This window comes from Pagrus pagrus (genome assembly GCF_965226575.1).
Source record: "Pagrus pagrus genome assembly, chromosome: 3".
NCBI classification, from domain to species: Eukaryota; Metazoa; Chordata; class Actinopteri; order Spariformes; family Sparidae; genus Pagrus; species Pagrus pagrus.
Window position 1 is genome coordinate 22,181,839 of NC_140187.1, and position 20,459 is coordinate 22,202,297.

Below are 20,459 nucleotides of genomic sequence, written 5' to 3' on the forward strand. Positions count from 1 at the left end.
GGATAAGGTGAATGAAAATCCTGCTCCCCAACTGCTATCAGTGAGCTGTTCTTGAGCAGGACACTTCAGTCGCAGCAGGGCTGCTCACTGACGAATAGCTGAGGGGAGTGATTGAGATGCATGACTCAAAGGGGTCAGGATGTGTTACTGCATCTGTTTTGATGACGCATGCACAGACTCTTCCACGGACTGGAGGAGAAGTCTCAGAAACTCGCAGCTTCTGCTGGAGATCTAAACTGAATTTTACAGTGGTAACTCTGCAGCGTGCCCTCTGAGAAGGTGTGAAAAATCAAGGCTTCTAGTATCCATACAAATCGCTAAACTTTTGTGTGAAAAGTGTAGAACAAGCTCCCAAAAGACACCAAACTGACCAACAACAAACTTTCTCCCCAAAAGGGAGATTCATTGAATAATTTATCATGGACACAATTTATATTTAAAAGTGTTTTGGTGCCTTTTTGTTTGCTGTTTCTTTCTTTCTTTTTATTTTTGAGCCGTGTGCTTCCCAATTTAGTTTTTGACCCGATGGCAGGTTGTTGTTGTTCACTTGTGCTATTATGCGTACTCTGCCTTTGTCTCTTATCTTTTGGCCTTGTTGAGCCTTTTTAAAAAAAAAAAACAAAAAAAAAAAAACATGTTAATGTATTTATGTATTTATTCTGTTTTATTTCATTTTATTTTATTCATTCAAATTGTGAAATAGGATCTAAGGAGCAGTCACTCTGTGGGAGCTAAGAGCCTGTTCACACAGCGGGCGTTTTCCTCTGATGTCACGATCAGCGCGGAAACACCTCATCCTGATTGATCACCAACTGAAAAGACGATCTATAGTGAAATCTGGATGGACATTAGGCAGAATTTCAAGGCTTAACAACATATTTGATAAGCCATTAGCAATGCTAACAGAAGCTGCTGTCTAATGGAAGCTAGAGGGTTATTAGTGAGGGTTTTGCTGCTGATTACCTGGGAAGCAGTGAAATGAGAAAGATCTGTCGGACTCCGTATGTTTATAGGACTTGCAACCTGTTACACAGCAGCACCACATTTGAGCATCCCAGACTGAGCGTGCTGTCAGAAGAAAATGGCTGCCATGTGAATATGGTCTGTGAAGGGCCATTAAATATTTAAGGACAACTGAGGAATAAGCCAGTACAGTGAAATCCATTATTCTGACTGGTGTAAGTGGATCTTAAGCTAAGATTAGGTCTGAGAGAACTGAAAAGGTGAGAGTGGATGATCCATCCTGAGTTACTGCAAGAAAATGAACAGTTGCACAGTCAAATGCAGTAACGCTTTAACAACAAAGCGCCACACTTGTGTCAAAATGCCCGTCTATGTGCAAATTCTCTGTAAACACTCCAAACATGTTAGATACTAAACACTAGATGTTCTGTTTATATATTGAAGGTCAGGTTCTGTTTCAGTTTTCTGTTTCTCATCATCTCTGACCACATGAGCTCAAACACATCGCCAACACAAGCAGCAACACTGCACTGGGGGACTGAGGCATGGCTGCGGGCCATATTTACAGCCCCCGCTCCCAGTGTGGTGTCTCAGCACTTCAGGATGTTTCACGTTTCAGATTTTTCTAAGAGGTACTCAAAATACTGCTTGTATTTCTGTGTGAACTCACAGGAGCATCAGACATATTTTCCTTGAGTTTTATTTTTTGCAGAAGGTGAGGTTGGTAAAAGCTTCTTAAGAAAGAAGTGAAATAATAATCACACTTGTTGAAAGCATTTCACTTTGTTGCACTTACCTTGTCATGGTGGCATTTCCAGCCTTTCAGACACATGTGTGTATAAAGGTTGGATTGGCCGGTGCTTAATAAAAATTACCTTCCAATTTTAAGCATTTATTGCAATGTATTACAGCTTTACAAGAGAAAGAGGGTATGTTCCAGCATCCAACACAGACACACTCAGTGGCCACATTATCTGCATCATAAAAGTTGACTTTATGATAGAACAACTGTATTGGATTGCATTAGGTTGTATAGGTGCACATAATGAAGTGGCCACCGAGTGTATAGTGTTGTATCAAATGCAGTCATGAGGACTGGCACCGTGATATTTGGATGTTGATATCAAGGATGAATAAAAGCGATATCAGCAAGTTTTTCAGTATATAAAACTAATCTTAAACTCAAAAGTGTCTGGCTGCGCAGCTATTGTTGATTTAAGTGCCGAGGTTTGAACTTATCCAAGAATTAAAATCTCATTTTGAGACTGAGAGTTTCATTTGAGCTACAAATAAACTGTTAGCAGAAAGGGCTGTGATTTAAGAGCAACCAGACTTTCCGTGTTTTTTGCAAAATCAATCTGCCTCCAATTTTTGTGAACTGACCCTTCTTAAAAAAAGAGAACAAATCTGCTGTTTTGCAGATGATACCTCTGAAAACAGTGACAATCCCAGTACACTGTAAATAGAATACTATCAGGAGTTTTTATGGTGGCAGATATCCTCCAGTTTCTGTCACTCCCTCTGGGAGCGCCTAGGGCCAGCTGCTGGAGACAGGGAGACTATGGTGTCAGACATAGTTTGTCATCATACCAAGCCGCACACATGCATCTATTCACACTTACAAATCATTTCCTTCTATTTCGCTTTTGTACTCCAGAAATCTTGACTGACATTTCGGGGATATCGGGATGCTGTAACACCAAGGGTGCTCAAACACACCTGTGTGTCGTCCTCCCCTCCCAGCAGCTTTCTGACTTCTTCTCTGTGTTTTTAACCAGGACTCCACTTTCCATTAACAGTTACATGATACATTATCTGAACCAGTAGTGTTGTATGGTCCTAATTAAAACATAACCAACAATGACTGCATGTTGCAATACCATGTCGGTGGAATATAATGAACAAACAAAATTGATAACTTAAAGCGTAACAAAAGATACACAGCTGCTGTGTCTGACTGATGGTTCGGGGAAAGCAAAACCTGCAGTCTGAATGTTTGAGTGATGCTGTGAGGAAAAACTGATGTGAATGACAATAATTTCTCCTCTGTCCTGCTTGTCTATTATCTGTGTCCCCCTGAGTGATCCATTTAACCCCCATCTGCTGTGATGGAGCTGCTCTGTGGGGTGTAGTGAAAGCTGTGGTGTTAAGGGGGAGCTCCAGGATGCTAACTGTGCAGGTGGAGGCCTTGCAGAAAAAGAGTGTGTGTGCACAGCTGTACAACCCCGAATAAATAAAAGCAATAAAATATTGCAATATTCTCCCAGTTTGAATTGCTTCGCCTGGGGTTTTAACTTTTGAAGATGTTTTTTTTTTTTTGTTGTTGTTGTTTGTTGTTTTGTGTGTTTGCTGAGGGTTTGAGGTTGGTGGTTAAGCTTGACTGGGTTTGATAGGTTAAGGTTTGTTATTTCTTCCAGCATGTGATGGCTTTCTTTTTCTTCTATCCTTACTGTACATTGTCTTGATTTTTTAAATTGTTCTTGTAATGTATTGCACCATTGATTTTTGTAGCTGATTTCCAGTAGTTGTGTTGGGTTCTTCTATGTACTGCTTTGTGCTGAAGAAGTACATATTAATACTGTATGATGAAGTATAATACAACATAAAATAGACAATTGAACCTACAGAAACAAAGGGAATACAAAGACATAAAGACATTTTCGAGTTTTAACATGTCTGTGGTTTGAAGAAACTAACAGGGGCAACATATATTCTGGCGACTGGATTGCACAATCACAATGCTAACATGCTGATGTTATACAAGTACGATAGAGTGTAACTAAGTACATTTACTCAAGTACTGTGCGACTGAGTGCCATTCTAGTTTTATCTGCACTCAGATAAAAAAAAAAATTCATTCCGATATTTTTAACAAATCAGCTGACCAGTAATACATGCATGTAAATATATGTATAATTGACACAGAGTACCGCACAGATGAGGCGCTGGAATATCAGCCTGGAGACCACGTTGAGTTAAAAGCTCTTCGGCTAAAGGTCGAGCTTTGCAAAGATAGCACCTCTTGCAGAAATGTTGTATCTGATTTCATTAGACTCAGTGTTAATGGTGTTGTGTCCATGAGCTGTGTAGATCAAAAGTTTTGTGAATTACTGCTAAAACACTCAGGAACAGCACACAGCACTGACATTAAGCGAGGACAAGCACAGAATAAATGATATATAAGAAAAATATGTAAACGACCAGTGGTTTTCTAATGTACAGAGGATATACTGATGCTACTATTTTGTTCCTAAGGGACAGGGTTGGGTTTAAATCAAGCAGGGAAATTAGCAGGTCATCAAAGTGTGTGCATTCACACATTTTCTCAACCGTTATCAGGAAACCTGCAATTACAGGCTTTTTTTTCGCTGCCAGCACAGCAAAAACGGAAGGATCCTTTGCACAATTAATTTCTCACTTGTGTAAACATTTTGTTAGCAGTCAAAGAAGAACAGAACAGCAGCAGCATGCTAAATTAGCTAGCAAAATGCTTTGTACTTCGTATGGTAATATAATAGGCTTCATTTCCCTCTCACAGTGAGTGCTGTGTACTCTAAATGCAGGAAAATGGTTTTGTCTCTCTCGTTTTGGTCTAGAAATGTGCATGCAGGGTTTCGTTTTATAAATCTCAGTCCTGCTCATGTCCTCAAGCCTAATCTCCACTCCCACATATAACCATAGATAATTGCTGACATACCCACAATGTGCATGTTTGATTGGAAGGCCTCAAACAACTCCTTACCATTCATTCTCGTGCTTTTTGCATGCAGCTGTGGGTATTAATAGCAACCCTGCCGCAGTGTCATTAATTCATGCAAATGCATCTTAAAACCATCATCAGTTGTGAGTTCTCAATCATCACTGAATGCTTGAAGATAAAAGATAAAGATGAAAAGAATGGAAGTATGATGGTGTTCGACACTTAAAGCAGACTAACTAAAATAGAATAATGTAATCGAGCACACAAAAATATAATATAAATGCCACTTTGTTTGGCATATTATGGTAGAGATGTGTTGAGATCTTGCATGAACGAGCACAGTGCAACTCTCTAAAAAGAATAATTTTGCATATTACATTACATCTTTTACCAACAGACTTATGAAATATGAGGTTTCATACATTTTAACTTCACTTTCTGTTTTTGAAGATACCAGTTGACGTGTGGGAAATGGTGCATGATAAAGTTTTGTGCATCCACAAATGAAAATAAAGCTAGTTTATGTTTTGGTTCTTTGTTAATATTGGACACTGATTTAGATATATCCATAATATTATAATAAAGATGAAAACCATTTTGATTTATGTCACACATGTAGGATCCCATTTTTAAAAAAATGCCATTGTGCAGCTCGCAATGTCGCTGCACTCTCAATTTAAATCATCTCTCTATATAAATACAAATGACAAGATAATTTAAATCTCTTTAATAAAATATGCATTTGAGGCCTGTGGCAAGAGAGGACAGTAAAATCTGAAGCAAGCATAAAAGAGCAGCGCGCCTTTGATGTTCAGATGAAACAAATGTCTTGTTTGGTGGAAGCGCCATTGTTTTTTTCTGTTTTCTTTTTCCATGTCACACACACACGACACACACACATGCACTCTATGAATTAGTTTCATTAACATTTTAGTTGAAGTGGGTAAGTCACGTGTTTCAGGAGGTGATAAAAAACGTACACCGATAATCATCAGACATCCCTCTATTTGTGTGCACTGGAGGTTTTATGAGCCGTCAATATAATTTTCATGGCATTTTGACTTTTCATATCAGTACAGCTGCAGCTTGTAACACTAATGATGGTACAGTGACCCACTCAGCCTTCTAGTTAGCCAGCACGCCTCCTGAAACTGGAGCACCTGAATAGAATAATCATTTTAATGGTTTTATTACATGTGTGCTTTTTCTGCTTTGACATCGCGAAATATCTGCCTTGAAAAATGTTTATTGGTCTGATATTCTAGTTTTAGGCTTCCAGTTGGAGTCAAATGAGACATTTATGTCGTAAAGCTAAAGTACAATCAAAGATTTAAACTTTTAAAACAACTGATGAGGGACTGCACAATCAGATGTGTTAAAGGTCAGCTTAACACGTTTTTTCAATCAAACATTATAATTAATGACCATTAATTATAATTGTCTCACACTACACCTGCAAGTAAAGGAGAAGGTGGTTGTTGTTGCCAAGTAACAGTCCTTTCTGATGACAAGTGGTAAATAATGAACACTTCAGGTGAGCGGGACTTTGCTGCCTGGGCCCCTCAGCTGTGGAGCTCTCCTTCTTAAAACTAATTTTTTATTATGCCGTTTTCTGAACTGATTTTTTTTTTTTTTTCAAGGTTTGTTTGAGCCCGTTTCCCTGTGATCATTAGCATAAAATGATCCATGTATGGAGAGTGAAGCAATCATCCGATATAATGTAATATAAATTTAAGATGAACCATTTCACAAATCCCCTGTCCACATCAATAAAATTATACATCTTTATTGTTTTGTATTGTCTTTAAGTGTTGTTGAAATTACCCTACAATAGCTTTTCCGTTTCTACATGTCTCTATGTCAGAAAATCACAACATGTGATATCTGATAAGTGTCTCATTCATCCAAAGGATGTCATCTTATCAAAGACTTGTTATTCTAACTTTATGACAGTAGGGAGTTTAAACCCACTGTTGGTGGTCACCCATTGGTTTGTGGACTACCATTTTGAAGCCACGAGTTTGGAATTACAGCTGTCGCCATCTTGGTGTTTTGGAGCCAGAAGTGACCATATTTGGAGGAGAGGGTGGAGCTCAGGAGGATATCCTGACAGAGAACTTGAGGGACACACTGTGGCAGCGACTTGTCAATCACATGGTAGCCACACCCTAAAGCATACCCTGCTTTATCGTCTGTTTGACTCTAAATGTGACCAGAATTTTGTATAAATGAACATCATGTTGTGTTAAAGGAGTAACTAACGATTGAGACCATAAACTCTTGAGGAAACTGAAGTGAGAAGTAGGGTCATTTTCTCATTAGCTTACATACAATCAGACTACTTTTTGCGAAAAGAATGCAGGTTAAATACACTTCCACATTGGCTTCACTTCACAGACCGGGAGGCTCCATCCATATTTTATACAGCCGATGGACAGGAGATAACTCCTGTACATGCATTATTCTGCTTTCATAGTCATGTATGCACACACATTCTGGCACGTGCACCTAATTATTTTGAGCGGACGCTGGTGTCTGTGTTTGTATGACTTTGTGTGCGTTTCCTGTGTGCTTGAGTGGCCTCAAAGGGAATCTGTAAACAACGCAGTGCAGTAAACAAAGCCTGACAAGAGCCTTTGAGGCCATGCAATCTGATGCATTCATTACTAGTCAGTGTTAATTAATCTGTGCCTTACAATACTATACAGTCTTTTTTGTGTCATACTAGGACACAAATGAACAAGTAGCTGCAAAATCAATCAATCTGGAAGCCTCTGCTGACTTCAAGACCTTCCAGGTTGTGCAACTATTTTGGCGTTAAAGCTTCTTCTTCAGCACCCGTTACAAAATAAAGGACTGTACAAACTATATGGGAAAATTTTCCTATTTAAAGGAGACCTATCGTGCTGTTTTCTTCTTCCCTTCAGTTTTTTATAAATGTTCTTGTGCAGGTAAAAAATCAAGTTTTGTTTGTTTTTTAAGTTGAAAGCACCAACAGAAGCTCCCCTCTCCCACAGAAAACACTGCTCCTGAAACGCCTCATGAGTAGTCTCGCCTTTACTTCTGTGACTTTGTGACATCAGAGTCATCTTAAATCATCTTAATGAGACAGGAGCTAAACCAGAGCGTCTCAGACGAGGGGGAATACATTTTGCTGTAAAGCACTGCAGCACTGGCTCCCTCTCCTTTAATATTCCACACATTAGACAATGGTGCATTAATAAAAATCACTAAGAGTCATGTCAGGAGGTTATTTTAGTAAGCTTGGTGAAATGCAAATACTGTGTGAGTGTATTATGATCATATTTAGATATATTTGCGGTAAATAAATAAATAGGCCCCATATTTTGAAAACCTCATGCAATGTTTACTGCATTCATTTGAGACATTTCCACTGATTATTGTCTTCCGTCTCCTGCTTCTTCACTTCTACTCAATGCTTCTTTTTGCTATTTCCTGGCGACTTGTGTTGTGCGTCAGTGTACAATGAGACTACCAATTATGGGGTGTTTTTTTGCGTGTCTTCATTGTCCTTTCGTTTTCCTACTCTGTCCCTGTGCCGCAAGCGCAGGACTCTTTTTTTTTCTCCATGATGAAAATCACTACGGCTGCCTTCTAATTAAACAAGCACTCATTTCAGGAAGATTAAAGCCATTACAATTAGCCAGAGAACAGAGAACACGGGGCAAGAATAAAAATACACTCTTGTGCATTCATATGCCATTTAACCAAGGAACAGGATTCATTAAATCAATTAATAAAATGTGTGTGTCTGCACATAAAGTGAATGTTTAAAGGCCAAGAGAAAATAGTAAAGAGAAAAAGATTATCTCAAGTCACGGCTGTCGGATCATCTGTTTGTGATATGGGGGCAGTCCGTCAGAGAGACGCATAGCCTAATGCTATCAACGATCCCTTCACTCAGTTCTTACACAAAGATTTATTCCATTTCATGTCTTGTGTGTGCAGGAGAAAATAGAAGAACTGGTGGAGACATGCATGAAAAACAAACACACGTTCTTAAAGTTCTCCCATTGGCTCAGCACAGCTTAGACAAATGTCTTGACATTTCCAAGCAATGAAACATGAATCACTCTTCATTTCCACAGAAACATGAAAACAGACTCCACTGGGTAGCAAATCTACCAGGGCAATGCATCACTTTGTGTGCACGCGTGCTTGTGTGTGCACTCAGCGGGCTGATGTGTGATTCTCACTGGTTCCTCTACCCCAGTGACTCTCCCTTAGACAGAAGGTAAAACAAAGCTGCCGCACAACCTCTCCTGTGTAACTCGAAAAAGTTGCTGATCCACTATTTTTTGTTAAGTTCACATAAACCTCACAGCCTGAACATAATGAACACTGGAGGCTAATATCCAACAGTGTTTGAGTTTCAGAAAACACACTCATTCATCAAGCTGTCGTGTGACAGAAGAGAATGGATCTGCTCCCAATAACTGATTCATTGAACTGTGAGGAAAAATAAACACTTTACATCGTCATTATACGAATGTCATAAAATGAATATCACTTGGCGTGCCCTACATGCATCCTACATACTGGAAATAGAAAACTTTTTTGTTTCAGAGGTTTCCACCCTGAGGAGAGCCTTTAATGAAAGATTAAAGGCTGACACAAGAATAAAATCTGGCAAGCGGTCATGTTATCTCTCAGCTGCAGAGTGTCTCAAATTAACATTTAATAATTTGGCAAGACATCTGTTTCCTTTTCTAACCATGTTATATGAATTCTGTTTTTAAAAAAATGTAATGGTTGTAAAACTCGTAATAACATTATGATGGTTTATGCTCTCAATAAAGAGTCGTACAGCAACATTAATAGTACATGCACTTTGTACACACACATACACAGAGTGTCAGAAAAAAAGATCCTGCAACAGTTTTGCAATGGTGTCATCATCAGGGGTTGTGCTGAGGGGAGAAACTTTTGGTGCGCTCATTCTCACTTTTACTTACATAATACTCATTATTCTTACTGCACATTTAATAAAATATGAAGTATCTGCCTCTCTCAGTGCTCACTACAAAAAATGGCATGAAGAAAGTCAATGCAAGCAGCTTAGTGTGACTTAGTGTGCCCCAAGTGGCCATAGTAATTATAACAGGAGCAAAGAAGGAAGTCAGGGGATGTAGTATAAAGAGTGTCAAAGTCCCCAGATGAAGGAGTTCGGGGTGGTCGGATGGTTCAACAAACACATAACATTCACACAAACGTCAATGATGAGTTATATGAACTTCCGTGAGAAACTTAACTCACTTTTTTTGTCATTAGCATACTTATTTTAACCCAAATCATGATGTTTTTCCGAAACTTTCTCAAGTAGTTTCCGAGGCTGTTCTGTAAATAGTTTTCTAATAAATAAATACAGCACCTTCTGATCAGCCTATATCAACTGGCGGCTTCAATCATCAACTTCTGGTAAGCCCAACCCACTACCTGTTAAACTACCACCATCATGTATCTTCAAAGTAGGTTATTCAAATCTTTTTTCTTAAAAACTGAAGAATTATGTTCCTTTACAGGTTGATAAAATAAAACAGCTAAAGACACAGTTAAAAACCCCACTGATTTAAAAATACATTGTTAACAAGGCTGTTAAAAAACTGCCCGAGCTCATGAGAAGATGTTATTCAGAGATGCAGGCAGGACTACGGGTTCATATCGAGTAGTTTAAGGGGTTCATACTGAGTTCTCTGCGACCCTCAGTGTCCTGCAGTTACCTAGAAACGCTTCTTTTAGCCGCACACAGTTGTACAGAGAAAGCATTATCTAAACAGAACATCTCTATGTGCTTTCGTAATGCTAATTTCAGCAATTGTTGTGCAATATAAATACACTATGGTCTTATGGTTGCAGTGCATAAAAATATGAATAACAACTAGGAAAGAGGACAAGCTGTGATAGACATGAATCATCCTTTGATTACGTCTCTCTAAATCTCAGTTTTACATGTAAATCACTTAAAAATCCGCTTAGGATATTTTTTTGTAGCTGTAGTTTAGTGTTTAATGTTCCCCAATACTAGCACATGGCAATAACATCTCATACAACTTCATGTTGAATCTAAGTATTCAAATATTCCTTCTCAATGTTCTCAGAGGTATCAAGAGCTAAGAGCCAGCAAATCTCACTGAATGACACATTTAAATAACTTCACCTGAATTACACAAGAGCTCAGCAGACTGACGATGATGGTGATGATGATGATGGATGATGGGTGATAGATGTATAAAGATAGATTACAGAATATCCCATTAACACCACATTTTTCTCCTCCAGTGTGAGAGCACAAGATGAAGAGACGAGCAGTAATTTGGGTAATTTTGCTCCCCGCTTCACCCTTTTCTTTAATGACAATAATTATCTGTGGAAAACATCTGTAGGATGCGTTGTCTCCCCCTCCCTTCCTCTCCGTCTTTGTCTGAGCCATGTCTTTTTCTCTCGTGTCTGACTAAATCACCAGTGTGTCTCTTGTTCTTCCTCCTCCTCCTTATCCTCCCGTCATCTCACTTCTTAGCACTCTCTCTGTGCCCCTAACTCAGTTTCTCTCAGTTTTGAGTCCTTTCCTTCATACACCAAACAAATTGACACCCTCTCCAGGACATTTCCCCTGCATTTGGAGTCAGGGGTTCAGTGGAAAAATTGACTGAAAGTTGTACTCACCCCAGTGGTTTCTCCAGTCGACTTGCTGGCGATCCAACAATTTCTCCAAGAGTACAGAACATTTGACCCAAAAAGTCCTGGAAGGATGGAAGAAAGGAAAGGAGGAAGGAAGGAAGGAGGGAGGACAGGTTGGCATATATGAAGTGCAAACCAGAGAAGAGTCAGACTTTAAGTCTTTAAGATGTTTTTGTTGCATCATTGTTTATGGTAGAAAATGGGATAAGCCATTGATAGAGGTGGTGTTGCGTGAACCCATTTTCTATTATACTTGCAGACTATAAACTGCATTGTTCGATGGCTTTCTGTCGGCAGTGAAGCATCTTCTTTTGCTTAAAGACACCGTTACTGTGCTCTGCTCAACAATGTGACATCATATCCAGTTTTGTTGGGAAATGTAAAAAAGATTTTGTTGAACTGAACTCAAATGCTGCCATTCTGTAACCACGAAGGCTCTGTATGCATGACAAGTATGGATGACTCCAGTGGTTCTCAACAGGTAGACATCAGCGGTAGATCAACTTAACACCCATTCAGTTTATTTTCATCTGCCCACTCCACCTGTCAGTGCATTCAAAGCCAGGACATTCTTGCTGTGAGACACAGCCAACCGCTGTGCAATACTTAATTTCACAAAATTAAAACTTGAATAACTTTATTGCTGCTCATTAAGGCTCAGTGAAAGAATGAGATTTGCAGTAAGGGGGTGATTAGAAACGATCTGTAATTGTCATTACAACTAATTTAGGCTTCAGGTTACTAAAATTATTTTTACAGCATAACTTGCCTTATTATAATACTATTCTGACAGGAGTAAAACACTACTTGGAGGGGGAACTAACTGCCACACAAGACTAGCATCAATAGAGTGGTGTGGTTATGAGTCTTAAGATCTGGAAATCAGTGAGCATTTTTTCACTTCCGGTTCCCTTGTATCAAAGTCAATGAGTTTTTTTGAATGGGTTTTTGGTTAAATGCCCGAAATAAGGTCTGTGGTTACAACAGGCTTAAGATATTTACAGGTTTTCTTCTACGAAATAAAATACATCATTAAATGTCCCACAGTTCAATTATAGAGTGCTTATGTGTCATAAAAACGGAAGCTGAGTGTGGCTAAATTTGTCATCAGGGACATTAAATGTCATCACGCCGAACACGACGACTCATCTACTCACTAGTCTGTCTTTACAAGCCGACTTCAGCTGCAAACTATTCTAACTCTAACTTTACAACTTGTAGATTGATCAATTTATAGAAAACGTGTATAGTGATTGTGTAATAAGACACTTAGCGGTGGTGGCGTTTAAGTCATGCGACAGCAGTGTAGTTTGTTTATAGCCTAACATTAGCTTTTTACTTCTGGTGATTTAATTTACGCTTCGAAAATCACAAAAGTGGTGTTCATCTGTGATTATCTTGCTGAACAAAACGTGTAAGTACCACAAATTGGTGTTTGCCACAGAGCTTATCTTTGGCGATAATCCAAAATCCTAATTCAGAAATAGATTTTTTGACGAGGGAATCAGGGTGATGCTAACTTCCAAGCTGGCCTACAAAAATACATCATCCCTACAGCACTCTATAGGCTGTTTGTACTGTAAAGATGCTGCTGTGACTCCACTCACTAAAAGACGGGAGAGTAAAAGCTCTTTTCCATGAGTAAATTTCAAAGTAAATGTTGTAGTTTGTTTGTTTGTTTGTTTGTTTGATGAAGTTGACCAAAATAATTGTGACCCACTCAGAATGGACCCAGAACCCACCTGTTGGAACCGCTGGTTTAATGAATTGCGGAGGATAATGGAGGGATTCAAAGCACCATGAACAACGATGAAGAAACATGATGTATTTACGCCTTTTTAGAGACAGAGTGACTCTCACTGCCAACTCGTCAAATAGAGCAGCTTGGTCAGAGGCCTGAAGCTTTGACACTCCACTTACCCCTCGAGCATCAGCTTTAAGATGTAGGGCTCCATGGTCAAGTTAGTAATAATGAATATCAGTGTTTCCCACACATAGACTTTACTTGGGCCCATTTTTTTACCCATTATCTGTCCAAGACAACAAGGCCATCTGGGATTGATTAGTGGACAATCTGCCCTCACTCTACTTTTCCCATCTACAGACATTCACACATGCTCTGCGGGGAAACACAGAGAGAGATGCTTTCTGTTATTTCATCCCTTCTGTAAACACAATTATTGTGGCATACTTTTGCCATTGTGTCATCCAAGCTTGTGAGTGCACCTGGTTGTCAGTCCGTACCAAGTGGGTTTCGATAGTTTCGATAGGCTACATAATTAACGACAAGCTTCCTACAACACGGCTCACCTGCTGTTGTGAAAACGGAATCAGGGGTGAAAAATCAGAAATGCGAGGTGTGCTTTTTGGGTGACTATAAAACAAACTGCTGATGAATAAAGTCAACAGAGCAAACATATATACAGTATAGAGAGAGGGAAACAGAAATGTGAGACGAGCCTGTGTGTGTGCATTGAGATGGACAGTTAAAACATGCAAAATATATAAAGCGTTTCTTAAAAAGAGGTTTTTCAGCAAGTACACAGCCATTCTGTTGGAAACACTGAATTTGCAACGTCCGGTTAGACTTTTAAAATAAAGTTTGGTTTGGTTTTACCGAAAGATTATAGATTATGGAAAGATTATTTCCTCACATAACTTACACGAAAGTTTTAAACAGCTAAACTTGACCGCTGGTTTCACACAGGACCCTAACTCAGGTCTCCTGAGCGGGACCCATTCAACTAGAAGGTCTCCTACTGCAACATAGATTGACGCACCGACCACGCTGCTGTATTTGACTGATTGAGGATGAAAACGGGCTGGAGTCACATGCTTTCATGTCTTACCCCAGACAAAGTCTCTCAGTATCACTGAGCATTTATCTGGTGCATAAAAAAATAAGACAACACAGTCTTTTTTTAACTCACAGTGAGAATGTGTGAGAATCCAAACCAAAGACTCCTTAACTTTGGCCATGGCAGACAGAGCACACTAAATAATTCATCTCTTGGTTATCATGTGTTTCATTTCAGTGAGTCTCCGGTCTGTTATGCTCACTGAATCCACTCACTGTTATAAAAAGAAGAGCTTGGAAAATCTCGCCATCTTCATCGTGTTACAAAAACTGCTGAGAGACACGACTGTATATTTTGTTTCGTATTGTGATGTGGAGAAAGTGACGATACGCTGGCTTGACTCTCAGTTTTTTTGTTCTGATCAGTGATACCGTCCTTCCTCCTGAGAAAAGGATCATTAATGTGAGACAGCAGCCATGCAGTGTCAGAAGTGAGAGAGATGCTGGGACCTACGTTGAGTTCTGCAGGCTTCCAGAAAGGTTGGGCAGCAGCAGCAACAACAACAATGACAATAACAACAACAACAACAGAGCACATCATATACCAAGACACAAGACTGTACCAAATACCTAGCACTCCTAGCACTGCTCAAGATGGCGAGGTGAGAGAGGAAAGACAACATGCTGTGTCACAACTGAAACACAGGTGGTGGAATTAAAGCTAGTGATGGAAAAATGCAAACCCCGGTGATCCAAATACATCAAATAATCATCAAAACTGATTATTTTGAACTTTTTGTCAATGCTTTCTGTCACCATAGTTTCCAGCCTTATGGCTATCAAAACGTTGACTAGTGCAACAACAATTATCATGTAATGTCAGATCATAATGGAAACTAATGGCTCAAAGCATTGCATAATCAAAGCTTTTCTTCATGATTGTATAGCAAGGTATTGCACAATGCCTACTACTAGAACAAATAAAATAATAATCCTAAATAAGACTCAATCACAGATAGAAACTGAATATTTATAGCACAATTACACCATGGATAACATCGGTTAAAAGCTAGAAAGAGACATTAAATAAGAAGAAAAAATAAACATTTGTATTTGGATACGTCTATGATCAGGCAATAAAACGGGTTTGCTTTATTCCATCAAGAAGAAATCGTGCAGCAGGCAACACCGAATTAAAAATATAGTAAACAGAAAAACATAAACATCGCCTCCATTAGACCACAGATAAAAAACAGTTTGGCCAATCTCAAATCACTTTGAACACCATCTGACATCAAGCAGTATTTACTTTTTCCATTTTCAGAGCCATTCAAGCCAATAATACAGATTTTACTGAAGACTGGCCTCCATTTATCTGTGGTTCAAGGTTAAACTACGTGCACTCACATGTTTGGAAAGGTCTGGGCTTTTGGAGTCGACATCGTACCTGAGGAGACAAAATGAAAGCAGCAAAGCCATTTTACTTCAACTACTGCAGATGAGACTCTTACCTAAGTGGGAACATTTTTGACTGATGGGCTCCAAAGGCAAAACTTAAAATGAACCCTGGTCATCCGTTATCACTGGGGGCAGAAAAACAAAATCAGAAAGTCGCTCCTTTTACATTTGTTTGGCTTATCAGATGTTTGTTTTTTTTGTAATTTTAAGGACATAGTGTGCCTTCAATTTCAAGAAAAGGGAATTGGGGGAAAGGAATGAATTAAAAAAGTCAAACAGATTACAAGAAGAAAGATGTTTTTTTTTCAATTTGCTGAATTGAAAACCACAGCATGTAAAGAGATTGGTCGAACATTCAATAAAATGTAAAATGAGCCAAGATAAAAAGAGGACAGGATCTTCGCATCTTGTCAGATGTTACTATATAAGGGACAGAGTAATTGGGCAAGGGTTCAACAAGACCTATTCCCCTTTTCCATAATAATGAGAGTTGGGCCTGATCTGATTTGCATGTGAATATAAAGCCATGAAAGTGAGGGAAATGGAGCATATGTGATGTACCAAGATTAAACATCTGATGAAATGAAAGATCCTGTTCGCCTGGCAATTAATCAGGAACAAATTAACAGACAGAAATTAACAAATGAGTTGTGTAAAAGAACATGAGAAAAATCTGCACACACGCCACAGTGTTTATGGGTTTCTGTCAGTATTAATTGAAAAAAAAAGATCAACAGATACAGAGTTGTCAAATTGCATTGAAAAATATCACTCGTGTCAGAGAGAGATTTAATTCAACTAATCAGAAATCATGAATGAGAGACAGAGACAGAAAGAAACTGCTTGATTTAAACTGAATGGTTCTCATGAATAAATCACCTGTAACAAAACTGATCAAGAGGTTTGCTAAGCCCTGCTGACTCTGTGCCTGGGACATGTAGCTTTAGCCTCAGTCTTTTAGCGTTATATCACTATGTAGCCTTCAACTTAAAATAACAGCTTCAAAATAATTTTGGCGGTACAGTGTCATGTAATAAGGTGAATGGTGTCTCTGTCTCAGCCACTCCACCCCTCATCCCTTGTTTCTGCACTATGTAACTCCAGTGAGAGGGTAAGACCACCACATTAGCTACTTACAGCTGATAAAATATACTCGCAATTGTCGGCCTGAAACGAGGAGCCTGCTTTTGTTTACTTCAGTGTAAAATCGAAGCCCTGTTTCTGTTTGAGAACGTTAAGTTTGAAAGGCTTGACAGTAGGCTAAGAGGGCACATGTCCAGTTACTGTTACACTACTACTCAGTAGGACCCAAAACACAGCCCGCTAGAGAAAATGACCCGAGACAACAATGATAGAACGGCAGGATTAAGAGGGGAAAAAAATGATTCAAAGAGGTCCAGTTAGCAGAGTTTCCAGAACAAAACTTCATTATGAGTTAGTGCCATATATAATTATTCAGTGCCCTCAGGTTGGATTTGAGTGGGTATGTGCTCTGTGCTGTTTAGTAGTGCCACATCACTTTGCTGCATTTACTTATCACCACAGCCTCAGAAGTGAGACATACTGATGTTGAGTCCACTGCTCTGTTTTCACTGTCTGTTTTCTCTGACTGTTGTCTCTCATCTGTGTGTGTGTGACTCATAATGCTTGATGCGACACATACATTTGAATGGCTGAGTAGCGTCACATGAAGTTCCTGGGCCGCCTAGTGCTGGTCAAACGCTGCGCTGGTTAAAATAGAAACGCTCAGTCAAAATCGAATAATTTAATTCATCAGTTATCGGATCGAATGGCGTCTGAGTCAGAACCCAGACAGCAATCCACTTATTACCCCACCCAAGCCACAGTCTATTCATCCAACGACTCTAACATGCGTCGGACAAATAAATGTACCATATACCTATTAGTGGTCTCTGGGGGGATGGAGAGGGATGGCAGGTTAACAGGGGGGATGGCGTCCCCCCTTAGTCCCCCTGAAATCACCTTCTGCTACTACTGTGATACTACTGTAATATAGAGCTGGCATGTTTTCACACCTCCATATAGGGCTCTTAAATATATACACCTATTGGCTACATACATTTCGTTTGTTCCAACATTACCCTCATGGATGGTTTGGATGCTTATCATGAGGTTTATGCTTTAATGTTTATATTGTATATGTTTCATTTTCCAAGAGAAGACAATTTAATGAGGAGGAGTAATCACGAAGTTTGGCAAACTCTATCTAACACATGCGTTGTTATGAGTTTTAGTGCAAACTCCCTCAAACAACATAAAAAGCAGAACGGAGCCGCTATAATTACTCCACATTCTGATATAGCATTTGGAGTGAACGTATCAAAACCTGCCGCACCACAAAATAATGTAGTTATCTAACCCCTTGGAAATAACAGCTCACTGCAGGTAGTAAACTAATTAGCAAGGCATGCTAATGCTTGTGGCTTAAATACACACATTTAATCCATCCCTCACACTTTCATACTTGTGTCTTTAGTTTCGTAAAGAATAAAAACAAGAGACAACAGCCTCTGAACTCTTGATGTAGTGCTCTTATTAGAGCCTCACGCTTTTTCTAGTTACCGTTGCCATAAGGAATGATTGGGCTATCACTGTCAGGGGGCTGGGTTTACCCAAGACCGCAGCTGCAGAGCTCTCAATCAGCATGGAACAGAAAAATACATCACATTGAAGGAGGACAGAGGGCAGGAGAGAAGATACCGTGATTATACGACTTCAAAGGAAATCACTCACAAGTCAAAGCGCAGGCTCTGCTTCTCCTCAAAAAAGTAGTCCAAGATGTACTTTCGAACAAAGTCAGGGTTTAGGGTGTTGTCTATCACCTCCGTTCTGCCAAACTATGGAAGGAGAAAGACAGATGGAGGTCAGAGGAGAGAAAATGATGAAAGGTAAAGCAACAAAACACTGTTTAATAAACAAATACAGTTAGTGCTGCTGCCTGCTTGCACTTTATCTTTGTTTTCGCTCTTTTCCTCTCCCTTATTACACATGCATACACATACATTTACAGGGGCCTGATTAATGGAGGTGCTTTCACACGCCACTGCTGTTCACAGGAAGGCTGGGGTGTGTTTCCTACTTCCTTGATCCTCCCTCCTCTCCCACATTAATTACAGCAGGATAACTCACTCATCAACCCCACAGAGAGAAAGAGAAAAGGGAGAGGTGAGGAAAATGGGTAAAGAGACGGAGAGAAACAACATGGGCGGACTTGGAGAGAAAAATGAGGAAGAAAAAAATGGCAGCAGGGGTATATGAAGAGCAGCAGGGATGAAAAAGGGAGCAGAATTGGAGTGGAGGGTTCTGACAGAAAACGGGGGAAAGCGGGGTTGGCAGTGGGAGTGGGAAACGAGTGGGAAGGGAGAGGAGGGGAAATGCAGTGATTAAGGCCTCCTAATTAGTGGGATTCTCGCTCCTAAAGTGCCAAACGCAGGGAAAAATGCCAGAGAAAAAACTGGCAGAGACCCAGCAATGCCACATGCATATACTGTACAAAAAGCTGATTAAGAGTTCCAAATATGAGATACAGTACATACATTAATCATTTAAAGCCTCCCAGATTTACCCTATTTAATCAAATACTCCATCGAAATGAAGTGTGTAAATTATTGATTCTTTATTTAATTATACAGTATTTATATTAAACATTCGAAGGTAAAAGCACCGAGAATATAGTCATAGATTGTCAAAGTTTGTGACTTAAAGCATTCAATAATACACAGTGTTACTGATGGATATTTACTTAAAGTGGTCCAGGTGGTTTTATTGTTGCCACTACTGTTGAAAAAAGATGTTTCTATTTTCCTCAGAGCAGCAACTACCAACAACACAGGACAGAACATGAGTTTTTCCATTCATGTATCTATAATGGAGAAAGCAGACAGAAATGGTGCCAGGCTGCCAACCTAACTGGATCACCGATGCCAGGCTGCCAACCTCAATGGATCACCGCTATCAGGCCGCCAACCTGACACAATAACCAGTGCCAGTTTGCCAAGCCTGACTGGATCACTGGTGCCAGGCTGCCAACCTGACTGAATCGCTGGTGCCAGGCCGCCAACCTGACTGGATCCCCAGTGCCAGGCTACCAACCTGACACAATAACTGATGCCAGGCTGCCAATCAACATTTACTTCATAACTTCAGGTTATTTTTGCTTTTTGTCCTTGCTATGACGGCAAGTTTTTCAAGCCACAGAAGAGAACAGAATAGTTATTAACACTTTCTGCCGAGGTCGGAGGACACACCACAGGAAGTAGTTTGTTTAGCAAAACCCCATCTCGATGGTAACTACCCAAGACTTTGAATAGCTTATTGCTGAACATTTCCTAAAATGCCATGTAGTCATTGCCCAATGAAGTTGAGGTACACCTATTACACACACAACCCCTATTGTTTTGCGTATGTGTCGCCTTGGAGTTCCCATCTGTGTGTATAGCGCACACAGAAACCCATAGACCGACAAGTGGTACTATAGTGGATTACTCACTCACCATTTTGTCGGTCTGATAGTTTGAGGTAATTAGTAAACTTTATTTAGGATAATGAATGGGAGCACAATTCAAAACCAAACTAATAAAGTTCTTGATTTTGAGTTCATAATTCACTTTGGTGATCTTAATTAAATCCAAAACAAAATTTGCAAGTAAAATTAACCAACCAACTGACACACAGTGAAGCTGGGGCCTTTGGGGAAGCAGATGTCCCTTTTGCCAGGTTGGTAATCCATCATTGTAGCTCATAAGAACAGGTAAAATAAAACTGCAACATGTCATTTGTTTGGTAAAATGCTTTACCATTACAGAGATAAAGAACAAACGC

At 39.6% G+C, this 20,459-nt stretch overlaps 1 protein-coding gene across 2 annotated transcripts in view; it reads right to left on the bottom strand.

Annotated features, from left to right (window-relative positions):
- The window catches only part of cpne5b (copine Vb), a 121,756-nt gene that overhangs the window by 65,594 nt on the left and 35,703 nt on the right, over nt 1–20,459 (bottom strand). Inside the window, exons 4-7 of one of the 2 annotated variants that reach the window (XM_084349068.1) lie at nt 18,372–18,475; nt 15,567–15,606; nt 14,674–14,688; nt 11,348–11,424 (exon numbers count right to left, since the gene is read on the bottom strand). In XM_084349068.1, coding sequence (XP_084205194.1) covers nt 11,348–11,424; nt 14,674–14,688; nt 15,567–15,606; nt 18,372–18,475 — 236 coding nt within the window. The remainder of the gene's footprint in view (nt 1–11,347; nt 11,425–14,673; nt 14,689–15,566; nt 15,607–18,371; nt 18,476–20,459) is intronic. The other variant, XM_084349069.1, reaches the window with a different exon arrangement.